This window comes from Vespa velutina, chromosome 3 (assembly GCF_912470025.1).
Source record: "Vespa velutina chromosome 3, iVesVel2.1, whole genome shotgun sequence".
Lineage (NCBI taxonomy): Eukaryota > Metazoa > Arthropoda > Insecta > Hymenoptera > Vespidae > Vespa > Vespa velutina.
In genome coordinates, this window is record NC_062190.1 from 5,228,770 (window position 1) to 5,256,269 (window position 27,500).

At 39.5% G+C, this 27,500-nt stretch overlaps 2 protein-coding genes across 5 annotated transcripts in view; both read left to right on the forward strand.

The window, feature by feature from the left end:
* LOC124947720 (nucleolysin TIAR-like) overlaps window positions 1–27,500 on the forward strand; it is a 506,703-nt gene that overhangs the window by 50,424 nt on the left and 428,779 nt on the right. The window lies entirely within an intron of this gene.
* Window positions 14,830–15,658, forward strand: LOC124947722 (peritrophin-1-like). The gene is made up of 2 exons (XM_047490270.1): window positions 14,830–14,991; window positions 15,131–15,658. The coding sequence occupies exons 1-2, from the start codon at window positions 14,985–14,987 to the stop codon at window positions 15,391–15,393; spliced, it is 270 nt and encodes an 89-aa protein (XP_047346226.1). The 5' UTR covers window positions 14,830–14,984; the 3' UTR covers window positions 15,394–15,658.

Below are 27,500 nucleotides of genomic sequence, written 5' to 3' on the forward strand. Positions count from 1 at the left end.
AGCTTACGAATGAAGAAGAAGGAGGAGAAGGAGGAGAAAGAAAGAAGGAGGAAGGATAGGAGTATGTACAACTCCGTGGGTCCGAGGGTGAAATACGCAGAATGGGTGTGAACATTTTAAGCCTTTAATCTCTCGAGACAAAGGCGACGAAAAATGTTGGCCGTGGCTGCGGCTTTAACTTCCTTCCTACCCTCTCTCTTTCTTTTTCTTCTTTTTTACTCTCCTTCCCAGTACCCTCTTTCTCTCTCTCTCTCTTTTTCTTTCTCTTTCTCTTTCTTTTTTCTTCACGTTTCTGCTCACTTCTTTGTCTCTGTGCATTCTCCGTCTCCTTTCTTTAGTCGGCATCGTGAATTAGTGGAAAGAGATAACAAAGAAAGAATTAAGATTCGTAGAACACCGAAGGGTGAGAGAAAGAGAAAGAAAAGAAAGAGAAATCTCGACGCGTACTCTCGTTCGTTCGCTAATGTATGCACTGAGAAACTTTTTTTAAATCGCCAGCTTAGTCCTTTCCTCGCTAATGGTTGCTGAAACTCTTGGAAAATTCCTTTCTTAACCTGGGAGAAGAGGGCTGGGTCACTCTCATTCAGACGGATAACGGAAAACGAGGAACGTCCTAATCTATCGGAATATTTTGCACCCTGTGACTACTCTTCGTCTCCCCTTTTATTTTTCTTACTTCTTCAAATTTATACTCGAGCTTTCCTGTCGACATGGAGTAGGGAAACGTGAAACTTCGTCCGACGCGAAATTTCGCACCGGGAAAATAATCGGCCGAACGAGCGAACGGATATCGAAAGACGACGGTGCGACGAGGAGCGTCGCGAGAATTAATAACAATTCTCACGGCCGAATGAACACGTTGGAATTAATTTTGAGCATGCTACGAATGAGCGGATATGCGAGAGAGAGAGAGAGAGAGAGAGAGAGAGAGAGAAAGAGAGAATGAATTATTAGAATTGCATAGGGTTGTACGCTCGGTGAAAAGCGTCGTACGCTCATTCCTCTCTTACCTATCCTCCCGTGGATGTTTCGTGTTCCGTTCGATGTCCACTCGCACATATAGAAAGTCTACTTATTCGGGACGTTAATCATACGACAGACTGTGCGAACATTTTGATTGTTTTGCTCTTGGACATCCTTTCGCAAGGTGGCGACTTTGCTCTCATGAACGAGCTATCTCTCTCACTATTCTCTTTTTCTCTCTCTCTCCCTCTCTCTTTCTCGCTCGCTTTGCGGAGGCGTTAATTAACCTACGCAGACCGGCATCAAATAAATTTCGGTTAGAACGTGAGAAGCAACAAATCTGAGTCAGGTGGTGTCAACTACGGCGAATGCGAGCCACCTCTTACTTGAGTTACTTCAGTTCCAGGCTTTCGTATCTGGCATGGTATTATGGCGAGGGACGACGCGTAGAGAAACGGTGAGCTTGCCGTAAGAGAGGGAAACAGCGAGAGTGAAGGGGATAGAGAGGAGGTTTGTTGGCAAGAGGAGAGAGAAGGTGGAGAGGGTTGGGAGTTTGAGATAGAAAGAGAGAACGCTAGAGTTGATGAGAGAAGAGAGAAAAAGGAAAGGGAGCGGTTGGTCGGAGCTACCAACAGCGTCACCGCATCGCCCACGAGTCCTAATTAGAGAAATTTAAATTCATAGCCACCCCACAGTGCTGAACTTACCCCTGCTATGCTACGAGTACTACTACCACCTCTTTACCCCTCTCTTTCTCTCTCACTCGCTTCACCTCGTCAAGCTTGAGGTCTCCTTTCCCTTTCTCTCCTTTTCTTTCGCGTCCAAGCTCGAAGAACGACGCGCATTCCTTAACTAAAGCAATTACGAATCGTCTCTTCCAGTACTTCGGCCGACTTATGCCAAAAGATAATGTCATTTTCCATCAGCGTTCTTTGCCAGACTACCTCTTTGCCACTTGCCCAGGTTTCCCTCCCTATTTCTTTTTCGACTCGATTGCGCGTGAGTGTACAAAAAACTAAATGCGAACGAAGGAACCTTCTGTCTGATTAACTGCAAAGTTTCGGGTAGGGTGAATTCACCTTGTTAAAATATTCCATAGGTTGGATTAATTAAAATTATCAAAATTAATGTATATAAACTATATATCACATGAATGACAAAGACAATTGTCACATCGCAGACAAAGAGAGCAAGAGAGCGAAAGAGAGAATTAACGATGCAAAATGTAGAAATGGGTTGAACGAACCCAGCTAGTTCGATCTATGGAAATTTGTATAATAAGCCCACGGGTGATCCCCAAAGCGTTTGCTAATACTCTCTAAGAACGACCAGTGGAAGCCATGGAACGCCGTAGAACAGCGTTTCCCATCGGTTCGTAGCAGGCACTAACGCTGAACGCATTCCTCCTTGATTGGGCTCCCTTCCAAGAGTCGATTTGCTCGCATTTGCAGCTCCGATGAGGCAGTATCAATTGAACTTGACCCAAGGACATCCAATAGTCGCTAGTTATCTTGCAAATCGCAAGAGAGATTCTATACCCCCCTCCTTAATCCTATACCTTCCTTTCTATCCCATCTCTAGGCTACGACTTCGTTACGGTCTTACGAGATAAGATTTCGAGAACTCGAAATCGCGATGAACCTCGATTACGATCGTATTCTAATTATGCTGAAAGGAAAATCAACCTGCGCGATATACGATATCGCATACGTGATGTTCGAGATGGTGCTCTCGGTAAAATGACTTTTGACGTCGAACAGATTGGATTATTAATGTGTATGCGCAAGCCCGAACACATGGTAAAAGTAAATTTCTCCGAAAGATAAATCTTTCTCTGTATTCCGGGCGAGATCAAAGCCGACTGATAATTCCGTTCGATTTATTTCGTGATTTATTAACTATTCTTCGTTTGGAAAAAAGAAGGAAAAGGATCGATATACGAAGTCGTAACGAAATATTTCGTAGAAACTCTTTGCTCCCTGTATCCGCGAGTATGTAGGGATTACGTTTTGTTAGAGGACCAGCTAAAAGCTATTATAAATCAAAAGTTAACTGAATGGTCGTTTGTAAAGGAATCTTTTGGAATGTTTGATTCGTTGGGATCCATAGCAAAAAATAGACGTGATATCGTATAACAAAAGAATTTTTCTCGTTACGATAAATTGTCAAGAGAAAATAAAGTATTCACATTAAGCAGCTTTCTAATGATAAAATGTATATATTTTAAACTCTTATTATACTTTACTATTACAGAACTATCGCGGATTAGACTGAAAGATAGAATAGAAAGAGAAAGAGAGACTATAAGAGCGAGACTCAGTTTAGTGATCAATCTTAGAAAGTACTCTGTCGAATTACCTAGTAAGTCGTTCCTCATCCAGACTCCCAAAGGTTGCGAACCAGCTCATATAGCTTAGATGATAGGTACAAGACGTATATAGAAGATACTCGAACGGTACTTCGAAGAACGTTGTACTTCTACCAAACTACGACTAGCAGGTAGCAGTGACGGTTGGTCTAGGGTACTCACGGAGCCGAACTTTCAAGGAAGGTAGGCGGTGCCGTTGCCGTTGGTTAATTTGCATCCCTTAATGAGTCGCTCACGTAGTGCTCTTATCTTTACGCCCTGACTCAAACTAAACCCCCCTCTCCTCCTTCTCTCTCTCACTTTCTTCCTCTTCCTTTTCTCTCACCAACGAACGCGTTGCCTTTTCCCTCAACGTCGTCTTCCCTCTTCTACCGAAACGAGCCAACCGTCTTCCCTTCTTCACTGTTTTCTTGTCATTCGACCTTGTTATTTCTAAGTTGCACCCCTCTTCTTCTTTCATTCTCTATGTCTTCCCCTTTGCCTGTAGTTTGTTCGTGTCTATGTTCCTTCTCAACATCCCCATCCTTTCGCACGACCCTTCGATCTTTTGAGGGTCGAAGACTTTCTTCTCACCGTATAAGAACACAGACCGCTGGCCAGAGGCAATGAATGTCGGATATTCGTTTCAGCTTGAGTGCTTAAGCGAGATCCACGAGTATCCTTAAAGCTTGCCTTCCTTTTGTTTTCAAACTCTCTCGGAGAGAGAATCGGAGAAAGAGAAAAGGAGAAAGAGAAAAGGAGAAAGAGAGGGTTCCTCTTTTCATGATATATCCGTTCTTATTTTTCTTCTTCTTAAATAAAGATATCCAACCACTCTCTCCCACGCACATATACATACATACACACGCAAACATACATACAAAGGAATTACCTACCTGTTATAGAATAGAAAATTAAGAGTAACAAATGAAAGGGAATTACAGGTAGTGCGTGTAAAGCACGATTAAAATTTACATTCGATAAATGGCAAAAGAAAGAGTCTGAAACATCGAAAGAGGGTGAACAACTCTCTTTCTCTTTCTCTCTCTCTCTCTCTCTCTCTCTCTCTCTCTCGATTCTTATCGTCGTAGTCGCGTTCGAATCGCATTCGAGGGGTAAGAGCTCACCCCTTTTCCGCGCAGCTCGACGCTAGAAACAATTTTCCCGTCTTTCTTTTCACCCTCCGATTTAACCTTCGGCTTCCTCCCTCCTCACCGTCTCACTCGTTCCACCAATTGGAAGCGTGTCTATGGAACGAAGAGGGTATGAGGAGAACATTGGCGCATTGTAGAAGTCAAACAGCCTCGTCGGATATAGCGTGACTTACGTCGTCGGAAAAGCGAGTTTTAAATTGCTTATCGCTTCGAGCACGGAAAATTTACTAGCGGTGAGCAACGATGGCGACGACGACGATGACGACGACAACAACAACAACGACGACGACGACGACGACGTCGACTGCGACAACGAGAACTATAAAGACGAGAATGAGAGAGAAAGGGTGAGAGAGGGAGAGCGGGAAGAGAGGTAAAGTGGAGAGACGCGCGACATGCGGTCACGAACGAAGATTAAAAATTTCATGAAGTCAAGCGTCGTGGAAAGCCACCGCCCTAAAGCTTTTCTCTTCTATCGTTCTATAATGTAAGACCGACGAAGTGGTTAATCTTTGTTTCATGCGCTCTATGAAAGAGTGATAACTTGAACGCGAATTCTCGCTGGGTGCTTAATGAACCTCTTGTATCGACTAATTCGCTCTACAGAGATTAGAGATAACAGCTTCTGAGGAGTGCGATTAGACAAAGACGTTGATATTAAATCATGCTAAGAAAAAGAAAATAAATAGAGAGGTGTCTAGGTGAAACAGTGGATATGGTTTGCTACAAAGAGCTTTAAATTAAAGCCCTTCGTAGTATTTCAAGGAAATTAAAGCCCGCGCTTCTCCTCGGAACGCGAGCTTTCTCTTTGTCTTTCTTTCCTTCTTCTTCTTCTTCTTGTTCTTTATTCAGTCGATAGTAACCCAAATGAAAGAGAGAAAGAAACAAAGAAAAAAAGAAAAAGAGAGAGAGAGAGAGAGAGAGAGAGAAAGAAAGAGAATGAGACGTCTTTGCTAGTACCCCATCCTCAACAGCCGCGTCTCGTGACGACCCTACCGGCACCCAAGAACAGTCCGCTCCCTTTTCTCCGTCAGCAGTACCACTACCATCATCACCATAGCCATCTTCACCTTCTATCGCTATCTCTTTCTCTCTCTCTCTTTCTCTCTCTGCCTCTCTCTCTCTCTCTCTCTCTCTCTCTCTCTCTATCTCTATTTATCTCATCCCATTCCCTTTCCCATTCCTCGTCTGTCCGGTTATCCTTGGTCGGGTGGCTCGGAAAACGCGACGCGACGCATCTGTTGCCAAATTATTTTGCCCATGGGCCCGTGAAAAATTTCCCCCGGTGCCATTATTGTTCCGTTGCGCGTGAGAATCTAGTTATTTGCTCATTTCATTGTTCTTCCGCGGGCACCGCTGGAAAATACGCGAACCATCGCAACGAGAGTGAGAAAGAAAAAAAGAAAAAGAGTTAAGGGAGGCCGATGCTATCTCCCACTGAGAACGAATCGAAAGGAGAAAGATGTTAAATTAAACGAGTCCACGAGTCAAGAGAAAAACGTGAAACGTCGATCATCATCAATTCGTTTTACCTCCTGTGCAGCTCCATTACAAGTACTCGTTCGAATTCTATTCTCTTTTGGTTTTACATTTGTTCATTGATAAAATCTTAACGTTCTTGTTAGTTATATTAGCTAATTCTCGTGAACAGTTTTAAGACAACAGAGAGAGATAACATCGGAAAATAAGGTGGCTATCGTTGCTGTATTTTACTCCCGTATTAAGATAATTTTATGGAAATAAGTCATCCACGATGCAAATGGAGAAACTCGATGAACTTCCCTCAGGTGTACGAGGCCACAATCGGTTCTGTGGTAGGTACTACCAGGTACTATGAACCCTTCTCTTCATACTTTGCGAAAGAGAACAGAGGCTGCCTGTGTGTATTTCGTAAAGATGGTTAAACGATTTCAGGAACTTGTTTCATAAGGACCATGCTCATCTACGGACGGATGCTGTTGTGCGATTATTAGGAATTAATGTAAATAGGTACCTCGGCATATCGCTAAGCCCGATGAAATGCGTTGTGTGCGTTCATGGTAACTCGACGAGCTAACTTAGCTCTGCTTCTAGCCTTGTTCTCTCTCTCTCTCTCTCTCTCTCTCTCTCTCTCTCTTTATCTCATGCTCATTCTCCATCTTTCTATATCCTACAAGAACGGACTCCTCTCTCTCTCTCTTTCTCTCTCTCTCTCTCCTTCTCTCTCCCTTTCTATCTTTCGTGCTTTCTCAATGGTTTTCCTTAACGTTCAGCCATTACGAACGATCGTGCATCGCATACCCAGACGTTTTCGAAAGACACGTAGCTAGCTATCTGCAACAAGGAGGACTTCAGACACGAACCAATTCGATGGATGTACACGTTTAATTCTCATCGTTAAGGATCTCTAAAAACGAGAGATCTAACACGATCTGCGATAATATAATTATGTTTCTAAAGATATGACAATTTATTTAAATGAATGAAAAGTATGACTAACTAACTCGTTTTAAGAAGTTTTTTAAAAAGAGAGACGATTTTCGACCCAGTGACATTTTTCAATACTCAAGTCATATGATAGATTAAAAAAGCAGCCTTTTGAAAAATCCGAGTCAAGTAGTTAAGACGGTAGACCTTGCAATGGTGAGGCCGTAGACTCTTCAAAGCGACTTGGAGAGCGTAATAAATAATATCCTGGGCTCATTCGGGGACCAACGTAGGAAGTAAAGGGCGAGTAATTAAATGGAATTATTTAGTGTTATGAAAGGACGCGGTGGCCATGCTGACAGCCATGATACCAGTGGTTGTTACCTTTTTCTCTTCCCCTCTCTCTCTCTCTCTCTCTCTCTCTCTCCTTCCCGTCTCTCCCACGTTTATTCAATCTTCCATCCTCTTCTAATTCTCCGCTATATAGAAAGAGAAGGAAAGAGCAGACGTAAGAGGCCAAGGTATAGAGGGAGATCAGCCAGCAGGAGGCAGGTGGAAAAGCAAACGAAGAAAGAAGGTACGTAGAAGAGGATGGTGAATACTGCTAAGGGTCAACCGCAATGAATAGTTCATTTCTCTTTGAAACTTTCTCAGGGAACATGGCGATGATTAGCAGAGGCAGAGGAATTTGCCAAGTGACCGAGAAGGGCGAGGCTGTGTAAGTAATTCGTAAATTGACCTTGAAAGTTGGGTAAACCTCACGGACGACATAAAGTTAGTATTTACGGAACGGCGTGAAATGTTTAAATGTTCGACGACGTTGAAAGTGTTCTTTCAGAGACAGAGAAAGAGAGGGAAAGAGAGAAAAAGAAGACGATTGGAATCGAGAATGATGATGATGAGAAAAAGGAAAGTAAAAGATACAGAGAGAGAGAGAGAGAGAAAGAGAGAAAGAAAAAGAGTAAAAACATCGGCTATCTCTCTACAAGGAAAAAGTGTAGAAACGTGCGTTGTGCGTTATTTTTCGTTGTAATCCGGTACATCGTAAAATGGCAATTTGCATAGCATAACGCGAAGTTCTTTCTAACAAAAGCGGCAACGTGAGACTGATTTGAGTTGACTTGGTGGTAGCTACACAGAGACCGAAGTCTAGTTCGCTTGTCTCGGGTCTTATGATCCTCATTCGTTTACATTTCCTTGTGCCGAATGAGCCTGCAACAGATTTATATTCGTTTGGCTGATGAACATAGTCTCAACGGTGAAATTCTCGTCTCTCGTCTCTCATCTCTCTCCCTCTCTTTTTCCGTCATCTTTCTTCGTGCTGTTAAACGGGAAATTCTGTGCTCGTTGTCGAGCTCTTTTTCTTTTTGTCTCTCACTTCATACTTATCTAGGCTACTGTTATTCTTTTCATGGGTTTGAGTGAACTCTGATCCACGGTGATGCTATAATTTCAAACGTCGGGATCTTTTTCGAAGAAGGATTTAAATTTCATATGACGTTAAAGCGAGACCATACCGACAGAATAAAATTCTTTGAGAAACACATACGAAAAAGGATGCTTACCTTAAGCTGATATTTCAAACGTGCTCGCATATCTTATTTGGAAAAGATCGCTTGATCTTTCGCTTGGAAACCGGCCAAACTCCAGCCGTAACATTTTACGCGTCCACAGAGAAGTATGGACAAGACAAGACTTTTTCGAAATCGTAATGTCGACACGTGGAACACGTGCGATAAATGTCACGCCATCCGACTGCCGCTTTATCGGGGACCCTACTTTATACCGGCTGCATCGGCAATACTAACAGGAGTAGTATCCTCTTTGCATTGGTCAGCCAATATCTTGCATATTGCTCTCTCCCCTTACTTCCTATCCTTAGTTCTCCTTTCATCCTTGTATAACGATTTTAGGGAAACTCCATTTCTTTCCTTGTTGCGGTGAGAAAATTTCATCCAAAATGACTTTATCGTGATTCCGTTTATTTTACGTTCGATGAAAACGTTCGTATAAAAAAAAAAAAAAAAAAATAAAAGAACGAAAGAAATCATCTTATTCGTCTCGTCCCATTTCTTCCTCTTACTATTTACCCTCCTTGTTCAACTCTTCCCCGTTTAACGGGGTGAAGCACCTCGAAAATAATAAAAGCCCATATTTCAAACCAGCTCCCACCGTTGAAGTAGCTATGCAAATTTCAAGAGGAACCTCTCGTACTCAACATCGTAAGAGAGCCCACGCCCGAGCTCTGCCACTGACGTTTTTAATTATTCAATAAAAACTTGATCGTTGCCATAGATAGCTTAAAGTACCCATCGTTTTATTATTTCGTCTCTTGATGTTTGGTACATCGGCAAAGTGTCGCATACTGCAGGTACTTACGTACGTACAGTAATAGAATCTATAGAAATTTCTATTTTTCTATGGTCAAATCAGGGTTGACAAGAAGATATAAAAATATTTTTTTTCTCTTGGTTTACGTCACAATGAAAAGATAGACGATGGAGTATCAATGAAGTCCATTATTTGTGATAAGTCGTGCGAAATATAAATAAAAGGAAGGAAAGAGAAATTCTCAAAAAATTCTGGTATTTATTAGAATCGAGAAAGAAGTGAGAGAGGACAAAGGAGATCAACGAAAAAGAAGAAGAAGAAAAGAGGAGATCGACGATTTCTTGCGGGAATTCGGGAAAACGAAGACTATCCTCCTTCCTTTTTCTCCTACACAACTTAACTCTGGTTTCTGACTTTACTCATGGTCTGCTCGTAGAATACACACCGTGCTGCTTCCCGGATGTGCAGTCCTCGTGACTCACGAGTCTTCGTAAATATCGAATGACCACCGAGAGACTCCACGGCACTGTGCGCAGATATTTTTATTTCTCTTTCCACGTCGTCCCGTTGCTTTTATTCAAGATGAAACCAAGAATTATTTGGGATGTGTGAGGGGATTCGATTCAAATTTTAGTGGTGGCCGCTCTTATCGGATCAGCCAAAGAAATTTCTTGTGAAACATTCCAGCTACGTTGGAAAACATTGAAAATGGAAAAATCGAAAGAAATGTTAAGGGAAATAGAAAGTTAGTGAAAGAAATATGTAAGTAGTTTAGTTTAGAAAATGGAAACGAACGAGAATACTCGTGAGTTTTAATCTTTTTGAAGTTCAAATCGAATTAGATATCAAATGCGAGCTTTGAATATGCGATAAGTAGATATATCCAAGACTCGAATTCCATGATGGTATCGTATGTCACGTTGTATATTCGTATTACTCATACTCTATTTCTAGTAGAGTGTAATCGTATCTAGCTCGACATGTCGCCGACACAAATCTATGACAAATCTTTGACTAGTTTCCAATTTGTCTTCGTAGAGAGTATACGCCAATGCAACAAGTTTCGAATTGATCATCTAATGCTAATACAAAGATGTAAACACTGTGTTAGGATATCCTCTTTCTCTCACAGTCAACACCTGCTGTGTTATTTCAGTTTTTCAATCGATTACAAATAATTCTCCGGTGTTACGAATTTCCCATCCTTCGTAGAAAACGAATTGTTCTTCTTAAAAAGTTCTCCCTACTTACGAAGTAGAACTTATTCCATAGAACTCAGAAAGTTTTCAAATATTCCGGAATGCACTTTTCTATTGGCGAAAGCAACGCAATTTCATGGAATCGACGACGTCGGAATATCTGATATGGTATCTCGATTTAACCACTTTAATTCGAGTACCTCGGTACCAAACTTTACCCGTTTGATATTTTTATCTAATGAAGCGAGTACGATCGTTGATATCACATCGCGTCATTTTTTATTTTTCTTGTTTTTCATTATATTTTTTCTTCCTCGATGAGGAGACCAAATTTACTGTGCTCGGAAATGATAAAAGATTATCGTGGATCTTGCGTGACGAAGAAATGAAAGTAGGAATTAAGGAATTAACGAATGATAATTTTTTGTTGCCGATAGGAATAAAGAGAATATATACTTCGATCTCACAAAGAATGTTTCAATAGTATAACTGATATATAAAATGCATTCTGTCATGTCTCTCAAGAGGAAAATCAACAATTGGCTTGTTATTCGATTAACCTTTCTTTCTGATTTCCATGTCTCATGTCATTTTCTTTCTTGAAACTTGCCGAATTACCACAAGACCATCGATAATGTAAATTGGAGAGAGAGGGAAAAGGGGGTGAACGTTTCTGGTCAAACAAGAGACCGTTAAAGGCATCTCCGATATCCGTAGCTTTGCAATCAAGTGGACTCGTTTATTCCACATCGCTTTCTTCTTCTTCTTCTTCTACTTTTTCTTTTTCTTTTTCTTTTATCTTCTACGAGCTTACCTTTTTCCCGTAGGAGCGAACGATTCGTGTCTCGAATCTCGCCAAGATAAACTCGAAAGAAAGTTTCGGAAAACGAAACGATACAACTCGCTTATTACTCGATACCTACCCTAACTAAACCTGGCTACGTTTTCATTAAAAATCACGACACGAAAGAAGCTTGATTAATTTTGTTTTCGCACTTTTTCTCAGAAATCTAGAAAAATTACGAAGCGATGGTGATCTCGAACGACGTTCGGTACGTTCGGTCCTATAAAATTTTGATAAGTGTACAGCGAGCCAAAGAAAGTGGTCGAAAAGTTTGAATGCACGAGATAAGTTTAGATCCGGTATTGAGTAGACTCGAATCACACTCGAGGATTAAGTGGATCGACTCGTATGAGTCTCCAATCTGGAAAGTTACGAAGTACTCTTCGATGGTCAAAAACGATGGTACTTTTCCTTATTTCTTTGCTTATTTGTTTATGACAATTTGTTTTCGATATGAAGGGAGACTCTTTTTCTCTCTTTCTTTTTTTTTTCTCTCTCGTTCTAATGAGTCAATGCTGACGATAGATAGATACGCGCTCTTTGTACCATCGTAGAGGCCGTTTCGAGATAAATTGAGCTTTCAAGGAGGCTGCTTCTACGATTGCCGTATATGTGAATGGGTTTGCAGTGCTTCCAGCGAGGTGAGAGAAAAACGACAACGGCCCCTTTTCTTTCCTCTTTCACCCACCATCGAGCTACCCATCTACCCATCTACCTACCTACCTACCTACCTACCTTTTTCACGCACACATTCCTGGAACGCTCGATATGCAAAATCGCTGAATACGACCGTAAAATGCAGGCGGCATGTACGCCAATATGGCGAGTAGTGTGAAATCTCCAATGTTTTATATGTATGTCTCTCTTTCTCTCTCTCTCTCTCTCTCTCTCTCTCTCTCTTTCTCTCTCTCTCTTTCTCTCTCCCTCTTCGTGTGTATATGGCGTTGAGAGCTCTGTATATTTCTTTTTTCGTTATTTAGTTAACGTTTAAATTTATCGACAGAAGAGAAGAGAAAAGACCAAACTGATCTATTTCACAGACTTTCAAGATGCACGTCGATTCAACGAAAAGCTCCAGACGAGATAAACTAATCCGTATAAGCTCGCAAGTTTTGAAGAAACCGAAAGCGATGGAGATGTGTTTCAAGTTTAATCCGTTTTCTTAAAACTTTGTCCGTAATTATCATCGATGTTTCTGACGTCTGAATTATTGTAATTTGTTAAAACATGGCGTTCTCTTTTCCTTCTTCTTTTTTTCTTTCTTTTCTTTTTTTTTTTTTTTACAATTTTACACAGATTTAAAGAAACGAAAAAAGATTCGAAAGGATGTTAAAAATCTATTGCTAGCTAACGCGCCTCGCGCAAATTCTTCGAAAGCGAATCCAGTGAAAATCGATATCGTTGGAACTCTCGAAAGCGCTCTTCCGCCTCGGCGTTTGTTTAACAGTACTGACAGGCGGCCGTGAAGCGTTGAATTTCCACTCGTAACCGTCGAACGATTTTCGACGATCGTTCTCGTTCGGTGCTCTGCGTCGATCGAAATGTCTCATTTCCAGAATCGAAACCAATTTCCGTGGCTACCCCCCATCGTACATTTGAGAATAAGATCTAACGAAAACGAGATCGAGATTTGCAAACGATTCGATTCAAATTATGAGCATTGTGATATAAAGAACATTGTGAGATTCAAGAAATGCCAACAGTTCTTCTCCTCTCTATCTTTTTCTCTTATTTTTCTTCCCTCGTCGATCTTTCTTTCTTTCTTTCTTTCTTTCTTCTTCTTCTTCTTCTTCTACTTCTTCTTCCTTTTTTTCTTCTCCTTCTTCTCTTTTCTCTCTCTCTCTCTCTCTCTCTCTCTCTCTCTCGCACTCCTTACTTTGTACAACGTATCCCTTCACAACGTAACGAAGCGAATTCTTTTCCTCGTTACTTCGGATACCTCGTTACCTCGACGTGTTCAGGATGCAATAAAATTCTCCTGTGATCAGAAATTCCTTGCGTGCTTTCGAACAATGAAGCGTGATTAAATTCGAATTTCAAATATTATCAAGAACTTTTAGGATAGCGCAAACGTTGAAACTCTCACTTTCTTCTGTTTTCAATCGATTTCCTTTTAACGGTGTTATTTATTATGTGATGAAGTGGGTATTATTTTATTTATTAAAATACCTATCTTTTCGAATGGATAGAAGAATTAATATATAATCGTGCGATAATGTGACGATCTGTTAAGTAACATTTCTTTAAAAGATTTATTATATAAATCGATTCGATTTATTTATCGCAAGTTTTCTCAAAATTTTCTAAAAGCCTATTTATGTTTTTGTGTTAACAAAAATTTTTTAATTACCAAACAATTGATCAAAGGTAAGTTATAAGACTAGATAACAGGAATCGTTATCAGGCATTTTAACGAAATAATCTTAAAATTATTACATGGCTTTCGATAGTCACATTAATTTTGATCCATCGAAGAAGATTAACGAAATATATTGATAAGCCACTCTCTCGACTTGCATAGCACATCGTCGATATGTGAGACCATTGTCAACGAAATGAATAATATGAATAATATGTCGATACCAAATATCGCTAGCGATAGAGAATTAACGCACGATTTGGTCGAATGTAAATTTGATCTTTGCGCACGCATAGAACGAAATGCGCACTTAATGAGGCGTAAATATTGTCGCGATTGATTTGCCATATAAATCCAATCGTCAACTATTGATGCCTGGTTGTGCATTTTTCTATCGCCTCGTTTCTCAACTTTCGTCTTTATTCTTCTAAAAGACAAAAAGAAAAGTCAATATCATATTCCCGTCGTCGTGCCAACGATGTGTGTATGTACTTTGCCAAAAACAGGTCGATGTCTTAAGGAGGCGAGCATCGGCCAAGCGTGAGTTGGAAAAACTACGATATGGAAGGAAACGAGGGGATAAAGGATGAAGTAAAAAGGGTGAAGAACGGAAATGAGAGAAAGAAAGAAAAACAGAGGAGGACAAAGTAGGAAGGAGTGACGTGGAAGGAAAAGAGTGACTGAGTAAGAGAGAGAGAGAGAGAGAGAGAGAGAGAGAGAGAGAGAGAGAGAGAGAGAGAAAGAGAGAGAGAGAGAAATACCGCCGGCCCGTTTTGTGGAAGCGTCGACACACACGTTTGTACGGTGGGTTGCCCGACAATAGGCATTGTGCACCCGCCATAACCAGGAACCGAACGCGACAGCAGCACGCCGGTATTGTCCGAGTGTCAGGCAGCCTTTCCCACGCTGCCCTCTCCTCCACCCCCACCCATCGACCTCGACACCTCGTTCTTCCGTCTCTCGTTTAACCCTCTCTCTTTCTCTGCCACCCTTCATCCCTCTCTCTCTCTCTCTTTCTCACTTTTTCCTCGAATTACTATATTCTTTTTCTTTTCATTCAGATAATAGTAGCAGCCGTTTGGAAATCTTTCGTCCGCCAATGTCATAAAGATTCCAAGCTTGCTATTTGCTATGAATCGTGTTCGAATATTATCGCGATGATAGCTCACGTTTCTGATATATATTGATAAGGAAAATGGAACGAGCAGAACAGGTATGTGGGGGCCGATTGAATCTCGGTGATATTGATAAAAGAGGATTTATCGGTGAGATATATAAAGGTAAACGCGCACTAGTTCGTCAAAGTTCTGGTGCGATAGTCGTTATTAATAAGTGTTATTCTTTTTATTTATATAAGAGTAAAGTAACTCTTTTATCAAAAATGAAAGGTAAGCTCGTTTTTTTAATATACTATACGTTCGTGAATCATAAATAATTGAAGAAAATAAGGTAAAATTTCAAAAAAAAAAAAAAAATATATATATATATATATGTATGTGTGTTATAATCGTTAATTTAACGTTTTAGCTCTTTTCGCTGTTACTGTTTTATCTTTCATCATCTTCGTTTTTACTGAGCCAGTGATCGTACCCGACTGTCCAGAAGTCGATGGTCCAAACGCTACTCTGCTTAAAGATCCATATCACTGCGATTCGTACTATATGTGTTTAGAAGGCGAAGCGATCCCAATGAAGTGTCCAATAGGCTTACACTTCAACGATGTATTGAAGACTTGCGATTATCCGAAAAAAGCCAAATGCAAGGCTCTTCCACCACCCTCTACTGATTAAATGGTTATTATTTATCTCACGTATATGATTTGTATAATTGATTCAGACATACGCCATTTTTTCGCAATCATGATATCGCTTTCGATGGATAACGAACACGGCTAACGTTTGTTATATATATATATATATAACTGCAATCCTTAATAAAAAAACATATTGGAGATAAGAATTGTATTATATTTATTTCTTATTCAACCAGCTATAATATGTAACATTATGTCTCCATAAAATAATATTGTAAACATTAAAAATGAAAACAAAAAGAGATCATATTTTTATTTTATATTAGTTAATGTTTATACTTCTATGTTGTTTCTTTCCACTGCAGATCTAATAGAATCAAGTAAATTTGTCGTTACGGGTAAAGGAACGAAACGTAGATAGAACGTATTCTTCGTTTTGGAAGCTCTTACCGACTCCACCTGCTCGTTTCACGACTTTCTTCAACGTTCTCTCCTCTCTCTTAAGATTGCATTCCTTTCGGGAGGATCAGTTGGGAGATTCGAGGTTCTTGGCTTTCAAACGAAGTCTCTTCAAAAGACTGTCCAATAAACGGGAAGGAAAGGTGAGGGTAGACGAGTCAGCTTCCGAGCTCCGTTCGCAATGTATCTCCTTTAGTTCGTACAGCGAGTGCATCTCTGGTATATATGTACGTTAATTCGTCTTTACGGTGCCGCAATAGTGAGAGCTATCTCTCGCAGCATCCCTTTCGTAGCATCTCTCTTCCTCGAAGGCGTAAGGGGCTCCTATAGGAACGTTAAGGAGTATATCTTGCACCGAACGAAGATCCTTTCGTTGCTGACGTCGTCGCTGTTGCTATAGTTGCTGCTATAGTTGCTGCTTCTGTTGCCACTGTTACTGGCTAGTTCCCTTTCGTGGCTGGAGTACTTCGCTGCGGCAATTTAACGGCAACAGTTTAACGATGGCCCGTTTGTATTGTCGAACCGACATAGTGTAGCGTACCAGTGCGTTTTACACGCGATCTAACTGGGTCTTACGAGAACGTATGTGTACTTACGTATATATATATATATGTACATATAAGAGACATACATAGGTAGCATCTTACGGAAGAGAAGGAATTTAACTCGGTTCATCGATCTTTGAACATGATAAATCTCTTTCGCAAGAATCAAAGCCAAAGTATTAGTCTTATCTTGCCCCTTTTTCTTCAAGGAAAGTCGTACATTTTTATTTTTTTTTTTTTTTTTTTTTTTTTTTACAATTTTCACGTGCAACTGACTATAAACATGCCTTAGAGATTCGTTTTACCTTAGTAAAATACATTGGAAAAGAAAATGCGTTTGATAAATTATCGTCGATACTTTTACAACCTTTAAGAACAAAGAAAGAAAAAGAGAGGAAATTAATTATCTCGAACATTTTTATCGATTTTACTTTAGAACTTTTCATCCATTACCTTCTCCCGCGTACCGGAAGCGATACACACGCACTACCGTTTGTAAACGCGACGTATGCACGCATATGAGAATGAGAATGAAAGAGAGAGAGAGAGAAATAGAGAGAGAGAGAGAGAGAGAAAGAGAAAGAGAGAGAGAACATGCTCGTTCGAGCGATTGAAAGCTCGTTCTACGTTACATGTTCTGTATGTATGTACGTTGCACGATACCAAAGTGAGAATGAGTAAGTGAGAGAGAAGCAGAGAGAGAGAGAGAGAGAAAGAAGTAGAATGCACACGTTATGTATACGATCGTAGGTATTGTCGTGAGATACGTAAAGCCTGTGACCACGTCTCATAACGTTTGAATTGGTGTACCACGCATATGTGAAGTGGCAGCTCGGTGCATTACGTTTGTGGGCCAAATGGTGCTCGACCGAAGCGCCCGTGACCTGCACTCCATCCGAGTTCACGACGAGATACTTCAAACGCGTATATACCACGTTTACTCGTCCTCTTTTCGCTCGAGATCCTCGTAAGATCCGCTGTCAAGAATCTAGTGTCGTACGTACATATATCAATACGAGAGATTGCAAAACTTATACAGCATAAATATATGATAGATAGAACGATTCGATATTTTATTAATATCATCTTGATGCCAAAAGTATTTTTGAAAAAATCCTTAAAGAAAACATTTCATCAAACTCGTACTCGTAGTAATTTCGTTACAATATCATTTTATTCTGAAATAAATAATGGAACATCTTGAATAGATAATATAAATGTTCTTTGATAATTTTAATTATAAGTTTTCATTATAAATTGATAACAAAATCTGTCGTCTATCACTAGATGTTATATTCCGCGTGAAAACAAAAGGATAGCCGAGGATTACTCGTAGTTGGAAAGAAGAAGGATCGAACATAAAATCAGAGTAACGATATTACTTACGGTCCAGCGTTCTCCTTTATTTATGAAAAAGTTAACCGAAGCACGGATACCCTCGGTGTTTTCGTAATAGCGAACTTGTCCTTTCGCGAAATAAAGGCAAGCGAGCGGAAGGGGATTACGAAGAAATAAAAGTTTCACTGGCGGGCATCGTTCCGTAATACGGAAACCGGAAGACCATGGTGGCAACAACTATGAGGAAGAAGGACGATGTGCGAAATGGGTCACTACGATTTTCCTTCTTTCTTATCGTTACTCGTGGACTTTTCCGCAATACGTGCCGCAAACTCGTGACGAGTAACGAGTTTTAAGAACGTCTAGAAACAATGTTGGCTACGCTAAGATAACTTGGAATATCAGTGAAAGCTCGAGATCCTCTGTTATCGAATCGATCGTTACGACACGAGCGAAACGAGCGAAACGAAATAAGGGCAGTAAGAGAAGATCTACGAAGAAAAAGAAAGAGGGTGAGAAAAGAAACGAGAAGGATGAAGGAAGGAACAGAAGGGTTTAAAGGAAGACTTCGAATCCCCAAGAGATCGAGGTGTATCGTGCGCAAAGCAGGAAGGGTGAAAGAGAGAGAGAGAGAGAGAGAGAGAGAGAGAGAGAGAGAGAGAGAGAGAGAGAGAAAGAGAGGGAGAGACGAGAAGATGAAATGAGAAAATCGAGTACGGGTTAGAATAAGATAGAAAACGGAGTAGTAGTCGTCGGAGAAAGTGAGGAGAATGGAAGAGAAAGAGAAAGAAGATCTCATCAGAGCGGCGACACTTAAATTCCCTATTTCGTTTGGCGCTCAATGCTTCGCCTGAGTTTGTCGCTTCTTCCCCGCCTACATCTTCGACGTCGTCTACGTCCGCCGGTTAATGTCGTATTCTCGTTGTAAAAAGAAGAGTGAAAGAAAGAGAGAGAGAGGGAGAGAAAGAGAGAGAGAGAGAGAGAGAGAGAGAGAGAGAGAGAAAGAGAAAGAGAAGAAACGAACGGATCGAGCCTTCTTATCGGTACGAGTCAGCTACCGGCTGGCAGCTTCGCTTACTCGTATCCCGTATGTTCCTTTTCCTTCTGCTTCTCTTCAACCCTCTTCCTTCTTCCTTCCTTCTTACTCTTTCTGTATCCCTATTCTCTCTTTTTACACCAACCGTTTCGTACCTTCTTTCAAGTAGCTCGCTTTACCACTTCTCATTCCCCCTTCGTTCTCGAAACGATGAAATGTATCCCGTCTTCCTAAGGAAAATATTAATGGAATCTTTTCTGTATCAAATTGGAAAAAGATCCTACCGTTTTCGTTCTCTCGTAGATGTGTCTCGAAAATATAGGCTGTGTAAAATGTGACGACTATTGATTGTTGTTTCAAATTTTAAGCTTCGTCATTCAATTTTTTTTTTTTTTTTTATAAATCTCTTTGACATCGATCGACGTAAAAATTTATCATCGGGAATCTTTCTCTATGAATATTCTATATTCTTTTCATTTTCTTTTTTGCTTAAGTAAATTTAGAAAAAAGGAGCAGCAAAAAAGAAATATCTAATTTATGCAGACTACTTTAGCAAGTGAATACATTTTGTCAAAGGGTGTTCACAGCGGGCAGTAACTTCGAATTAATAGGAAAACATTTTTTTGAAGGGCAAAGAGTAGACAGGAAGGGTAAAGAAAAGCCAAGAGGAAGAGGGAGGGTTGAAAAGGAGAAGGAAAAGCGATTATAAAACGCTTGGATGGCGTGCAAGAAACTCGAAGGCCTCGATTGCACGAGACACGTAGGCTTTGCTTCGCCTGGAGATTGCAGCTTTGTTGCGTGTCTCTTCGAGCTTGCGCATTTATAACGCGAGCAGTAATTTTTATGGGGTAACGCTTATCGCTTTCTAATCGTCACGATCACTCGTCTCTTCCCTTCCGTTCGACGTCGTTCAACCCTTTGAGGCTTTCCTTCTCGCCGTTCGTTGTTTGCTCATCATTATTTTTCCTTTTACAAAAAAATATTTGCATCAAACAAATAGAAAAGTTATAGCCTTTAACATATAAATCAATGATAACCATTCAATTTTGTTAAATCGTCGAATAAATATTCAGAGATGGAATAATCTTTATCGGATCGATAAAATCGTAAAATCGTATTTTACCGATTACTCGGATTAAAGTGTTCTTTTTGATTTAATTATAGACATTTGAAAAGCTACATGTTTCACTATCAAAGAGCTACGTTTTGGTTAGAATTTTTCGATAATAACTTAATTTGATCGCTTAGAGGAATTCTCTACTTTTAAAGTTTCGCATATGGTGTTTGGTTGATTCTATCTTTCTCTTTTTTAGTTCATACGTAGATATTACGAAACGTATAGCAGAGAAATAGAAAGAGAGAGAGAGAGAGAGAGAGAGAGAAAGAGAGAGAGAGAGATAAGAGTGAGTAGAAACGAAAGACGAAGCGACCACCGAACGAGTAGTTCTCCGGTGTCTCCAAGGAAATGAAATTATCGATATATCCGTAACCAATGGTGCGCGTAGGTATACGTCGAAGTAGCATCGGTCGAGCACAGGTGGTCATCCGATATTGGTTTTGCTTTCGGATTCTGCGGACACCCTGTACAACGTTGGACGTAGAAGAGGCTCACCGTGGAGGGCAATTACCTCACTAAATATTCACAAGTTCATTACGAGCGAAGTTGGACCTAGTCCTCCGTTCTCTCTGTCTCTCGTGAACGGCAAGATTCTATCTCTCTCCATCTCTCGTTTCTCTCTCTTTACATCCACGCCAGTCTAACACGAGCAATGTGTTCCCAACGCACCAGTGGATTCATCTACAGGGCCGTAGCGAGTACGGCTTATGCCTGCATACACGAGAGAACCTCAGATATATGAGATATCTACTGCGAAACTTCTACGAGAAAGGCCTCTCGTGCTTATTCAAGTAGTAGTGGGATTAAGCGCATAACGTCTAAATAGTAAGAAGAGAAGGGTAAGCGTTTGCGAAAACAACTACCCGCGTTGTTGTACCCTGTTTAAATACCAAAGGATTAGACAAGATAAGATGACTATCGAGAAGGAATTCGTGGAAGGTAATCGTGCAACCCAGATGCAACCTAACGAGTGATCTACTTGATTCTTGGATATTTTTTTTCATTTTTGTATATTTGTATTATAATTTTTCTTCTACGTCCTATAGTAAAGATTGAAATAGTTTTTATTCATACATTCGTATATGTCTTTTTGAATAACGATTATATTCCTATTATGAATTTCGTATATTTTGAATGAATATAAAATTTTCGATCGTTTCGTAATACAATATCGCAAAATTGTTTGTAAATTGTTTAATAATATTAACGAAATGAACTTAGTAATGATTTTAATCTCTATTGTGCAATCTTTTAAGAGTACTCGCATTGAAATTGAATTCTTCATAACTTTATCATTCCCTCGACAAACGTAAATAGCGGGTTAAAAAAAAACAAAAAGAAAAGAAAAGGAAAAACATTCTCGACGGAACGGTTAATGGAGTGTGGAGCGCGAAATAAGAAATATACTATGAATGTTGTACTCCTTCCTCGCGTCTTGCTTTTAATTGCCCCAGAATTAAGAAGAGAACAGCACGAAACGAAAATGGCCTTCGTCGCTCTATTATTTGCAAAAGAGTCGAAGAAAAGTTAGTTTTACTTGGCTTTAATTTCCAGCCAATTTTTTTGCACACTTCTCTCGAGCGTGCGCTCACGCGCAACTTTGCTTAAAACGCCAAGCCAATCGTTGTGCTCTCTCCTACGTTCACGAAGGACTGCAACGATTTCAACAAAAGGCTCATAAAAATTTAATAGATCATCCGAGGGACCGGATGCGATGGCAGTCGTTTTATGGCTTACAAATGCTTCGTTTGACCGAAAACAATTTAGCTGAATCGAGGGCTTGTAACGACATAAGCTCACAACGATGTTTGACGTTTTCAAAGAACTCTCTTACGATGGTATTATTATATTTCCTTTCGTTTATTTATCGACGAGTTACAGATCGAAAAGTTAAAAAAAAAAAAATACTTTCGTTATAATAATAAACAAGATATATTGATAAATATATATAATTTAGCCGGATATAGAAATAATCCATAAATAATAAAAGAATTAATCAGGAATATTATCAATTTATCGACAAGAGAATTCAATTTAAAGTGGTACAATCGCGATTAACGGTAATAAGTCCAAAGTTGGTGATGACGTATCGTGAACTAATTTTCATTGCGTCGTATATTGCTTTTATTTTTGATGGGATCACACGTCATCCAGGCAATTCTACGATTAAAACCAGATCAGCTATCATTGAAGTGTCGAGTGATATTTCGTCCAAGTTTTTTATGTACGACCACCGATAACTACCCCGTCGATCGTTAAAACCTATGCAACGATTGATCGACAGCTATGATATCAGAAACAACGCTGGACTATTTACATGTATTCGTAGACCGCGCATTTACACTTCGAGGGCAGCCAATAGGAATGTATAGTCAGTATTCTCTTTTTTTCTCACCAAATATCTCTACCTATTTCGATTTTCTATTGAAATCAATTTTTTTTATTATCCTCCCTTTCCGTTCGAAATTTATTACGAAGTCCAGAGACGATTCATAAGTTCATCGAAAATAATACGCATCCGATGTTTCGGCTAAACACCACAGTGCATTTAAACCGCTTCAATTGGAGATCTTATCGGTATTTCGTGGCCCAATAACCGAAAATGGCAATAACCCAAAATTTAATCGTACCTATCTAATCTAGAAAAAAACCACGAATGATTTAATCGCTCCTAAGCACTATAAAGAGAGAACATTCGATTATAATAATAATAATAATAATAGTAATAATAATAATAATAATAATAATAATAATAATAATAATAATAATAATAATAATACTAATAATAATAATAATGATAATGAAAATGATAATAGTAATAATAATAATAATGGTAATAGTAATAATAATAGTAATGGTAGCAGTAATAACGGTAATAACGACCTTATCTCGCTTAATATTTATGCCGAGCTTGGAAACATTTTTGGAAAGCACCGCGAAAGCCGTATTTTTCGATGCTAGATAATCCAAAGATACGGAAATCATAACTCGTTCGTTCTTTCTTCTTCTTCTATTACTCGTTCGAAAGTAGCTAGTAGTAGTACGATACCTACTTTCGCATGCCAGTTTCTGACTGTTTCCACTTCTACAGGATCGCGAACTACATATCACCGAATGCATAATCCTATTGCCGATTTTATGAAGATATTGCGCAGATGCAAAAGGTGTCGCTGCCAGAACGAGCACTGTAAAGGAAAGGGCAATGGACCGTTCACTCCCCCGAACTCGATCTGGATTTACGATATTGCTTTGAACACCACCTGAACCTTCGATCCTAGCTGGCTGGTACATCAACCGGAGTACAGCTTATCCTATTCTCCCTCCAATTCTTTCCCAACCTTCTACTTGTTTGCTTTTCTTTTTTGGAACGAATAAGAACGAAGAAAGAAGGAAGGAAGATAGAAACAGCTATATTTCTTCCTTTCTTTTTTTCTTTCTCTCTGTCTATGTACATACGCGAGAAGACTCGCGTGCACATCCGCGATGGCTCCCATAAAATCGACGTATTTATAGAACGGACAGTTCTCATGGGTAAATTTATGTATTCACAGATAGCAAGCTAGCGCCGGCAATATAAATGAGATTTTAAGTATACCTATCGTGAACTCTTGTTGTTAAGTTTCATACATATATACGCTGCGTGTGCGTGCGAGCACGTGCACACGCAACGAAGAGAAGAAGGAGGAGGACGACGACGACGACGACGACGACGACGACGACGACGACGACGACGACGACGACGACGACGATGAGGAAGAGTACGACCTTCTCGTTGGGCTCTCGCTTTCTCCGCTTTTAAGCATATTTTCTATTTTCACCAGCGAGAGGGACGCGATAAATAATCGACGCATAAATCTCGTCGCGTGGCTCGGACGTATTCGATCGTTTAAAACGGCAGAGGGCGACCACGCTATTATTTTCTCACCGTGCCTCCGCACAAGCGTTGTTCCCTTTTCCTTTCACCTCTTACCCCTACACTCTTTTACTTTCTCTCTTTCTCTCCTCTTTCTCCTCTTTCTCCTCTTTCTCTCTCTCTCTCTCTCTCTCTCTCTCTATCTCTCTCTCTCTCTCTATCTTTCTTTCTTTCTTTCTTTATTCCTTTTCGTACTTTCTCTTTCTCTCTTTCCCCTCTCATTTTATTTCTCTTCGCACATTTTCACACGATACTTCTCGAATTTCGAAAGGGTTTCCACACTCACGGTAAATCGACGGTATAACGTTTTTCTCGTAAAACGGAAGGAAAAGTTTGAAATTGAATTTGGCGCGTGATCGATCGACCGACCAAATTCAAAAGCTTATGTTATTTTTCTCGTGGTATTTAATGACGTTTCTTGTCATGACAATTTTTGTCGACATGACAACAAAGAGAAAAAAAAGAAAGAAAAAAAGAAAACAAGAAATGAACAAAAAAATAAAAAGACGGACGACTAGACGTTCTTACTATCCCTGCAATCTAGCGTGTCGTGATGCATTTAACTTTACAACGACACCGAAATCTACGTCGTAAATTACATCGGATGCTTTTTCTGATCGATGAGAAGCGAAACGGAAGAATAAGAAAGGCGCTTTATCACGGCTCGTTCAAAATGAAACACGCGCTGGCATAATCGTAAAATCTTTCATTCTCATTGTTGGTATAGATTAACGATAAGTTATCGTTCCTCGAAAGAAATGTCACGAAATCTATATGACACGCTTATCGAATCGTGTTTTCGACATCGACTTTAGTTATTATTAAGTATATCGTTTAACTGATCGTTAAATATTATTATACTTATTTTCGTCTTATTTAAAGTCTTTATAAAGAAATAAATACGACGGGAAGAGGATCGTCGTTCTCGGAGATTTCCGAATGAAAAACTTTTATTCCACGATGAAAAAAGGTTATTCTCGGTAAAAAGGTAGAAACGTGTTGGTGGCAGGCAGCGACACCGCTGAGAGAACCGACACCGTGCGAATTTCATTAAAAGCATGACGGCAAAAAGGCTAACCTTGTCGCCGGTTCACAGAGGAAAAGAAACGAATGAATTTATAGTTTTTAATATTTGTTCATTGTGTCGACTCACTGCAGCGGCAACGACGAAAGGAGCTATTGCGACAATAGTCTTCATAGTTGGAAAGAAGCCGATGAAAGAAGTCTGGTATAAACGTCTTTTCTCGACTTGGATTATTAGTTGAAAAGCTCGCCATTCCAAGATTATCTTCTTTCTGGTGAATTCGTAGCAAAGAAAATTTTTATATAAGAATTGTCGTTAAGACGTACGATTTTTTTTCGTCGTTCTGGCATATTCTTGGACAACGTCATTTGAACAGGAATAAAGGAAGGGTCGAAATCAAAACGGACGATATCAACTCGACTAGTGCGGCCTATGTTGGAGGAAAGGCATCTAGTATAGGAGAAAGAGGAGAAGCAAGAGAGCTTGCTTTTCGAGAGATGTAGTGGTAGAACGTTCCGTCCGTAACGTCGATGAATAGAGAGGTAATGAATCGCAGTGGACACCAACACGGAAGAGGCGAGGCGATTCTAGGCATTGGTCCGGTCCTCCTGTCTGAAAAATATATAACCGAGGGATACCTATACCTATCTTGGCCTCCCCAATGCTTGCCTATATTCTCCGTGACGTGTGGCCTAGGTGAAATGGCAGTCTAGTACGTACCAACCTCTACCACGTCGGTATCCTATCGTATTAAAGTCAGCCGTCAAATCTAGAAACCCTATCTTTGCGTCGAGCCTATCACGGTATTCATGGTTGTCCCTGGAAATCGAGTCGGTCACCGGAAACAACTCCATCTTGACGAGATGCTTCTCCAGCTTCCCTATTTATAGTTTTACTTCCGATCCTTTCGCCTGACCTTTTTATCGGTTTTCCCTTTCCTCTTATCTCTTTTATTAACCACTATCTCTTTATATCTCTTCTCTCTCTCTCTCTCTCTCTCTCTCTCATTTTTTCACTTAAAAGGAGCTCTCGTTCGTACTTAGCCGATCGATCGATCGAATTCAGGATTACGAGTACGAGGGAAATCACTTTGCAACGAACCCGTATACCAAGAGAGACGCCTCGGGCAACCTTCTTGAAATAACCGAATCATTTAGATTTCGAGGAACTGAGAGGATAACTGGCACGAAGAAATAGTGAAGAGAATCCGAGAAAGAACGTCGTCGTCTTCGGAAAAGGCTTCGAAGAAAACTTACGAAAGGAAAGGGCAACACTTTTATCAATACGAAGCGGAAAGAAGAAGGTGGAACTATATCTATGCTCACCTGCAAAATCGATCGTAGATTTTTCTTAAAGCCGATTCGCACCTCGCGAAACAGGATCTGCTTACGACGCAAAAAAAGATTCTGTTCAGAGACTGCAAATTGGAATGTACGTTGGCGGAAATTGCTAGCGTTCGTTCTATTTTTTTCTCTTCTTTCTTTTTTTCTATTCTTTCGTTGAACTTCTCAAATTCTTTTGAAACCATTGAAAACAATATAATAAAAAATTATTTGCGCAAGTAAAAACTTCAGACTTCGTTAAATTCCTTCAAATTTATATTAAAAATTAAAAATGATCAATGTGCACATACATTAAATGTACTTTAAGAATTTAACTGTACATTAAGAAAAAATTCTTTTCTGACGTCAAGTTAGTAAAATCAAACAATGAAATGATCGAATATATATGCTTAATGTTACAGATTCAGCAGTGAGAAAGGTTTCGGATAGAGTTCATAACAGAGCATTCATACAATAGTTACGACATTTTTCATTATGCTTTTTTTTTCTTTTGGTTTGAAGTCTCTTGAAGTTCTCAACTTATGAGTCACGATACAGTTGTGTTAAATTTTTAATTTAGGTTACAAAACGAGAAGCTATTATTTTGCACTAAAGCATAAAATCAGTGAAATGATTTTATGCGTATTCGAAAATGGTTTTATCATAGATTTCATCGATGAATATCAGATGAAGTACGTTCGAATATGATTGTTACATTTATCATTCGTTCTTATCCATTCTTATTATTCTTATCAAAATGACGAATTATTTATAAAATATAGATGAAGCCAAGAATATCATCAATTCGCTTCATTTATTGATACTCCATCTTATTGTAGGGAAAATATTTCCAAGAAATCCGATTTTGACGTGCGCACGTACATATATAAGAGTCTTTATGCTTTAATAGATTATATAAGTAATTATGATAAGTTGATCGTGAGAGCTGTAAAGAGGTCTCGATTAGATAACATAAAAAGAAATTTGATTGTATGTGTTTAAGCAATTTAGATTTATCAAAATTTTGATAAATTGAAATTCGTTTAAATTGTTCTCAGTAGAATTATACTGAATGTTATTTTTTACATGTAAAAGTTATTGTCAAATATGCATAATAATATTCACTTATATTATATATAATGACTTTACTTTACGTTAAAAATTTTTTAAATGTTTATATTATAAAAATTACAAACAAATATGTGTTGAGCCACATAGCAAAAAAATTGAGAAACACTGCTTTACCTCTTCTATCACCTACGGAGTAACAGAGCATTATAAAAACCCCATAAAAAGCATTTTCTCAAGTGATAGCGGCGGGTGGGATGCTAGCCGAATGACGCACGAATACATCCAGCCACGCTTTAAACGTCATTGCAATATCCTATGC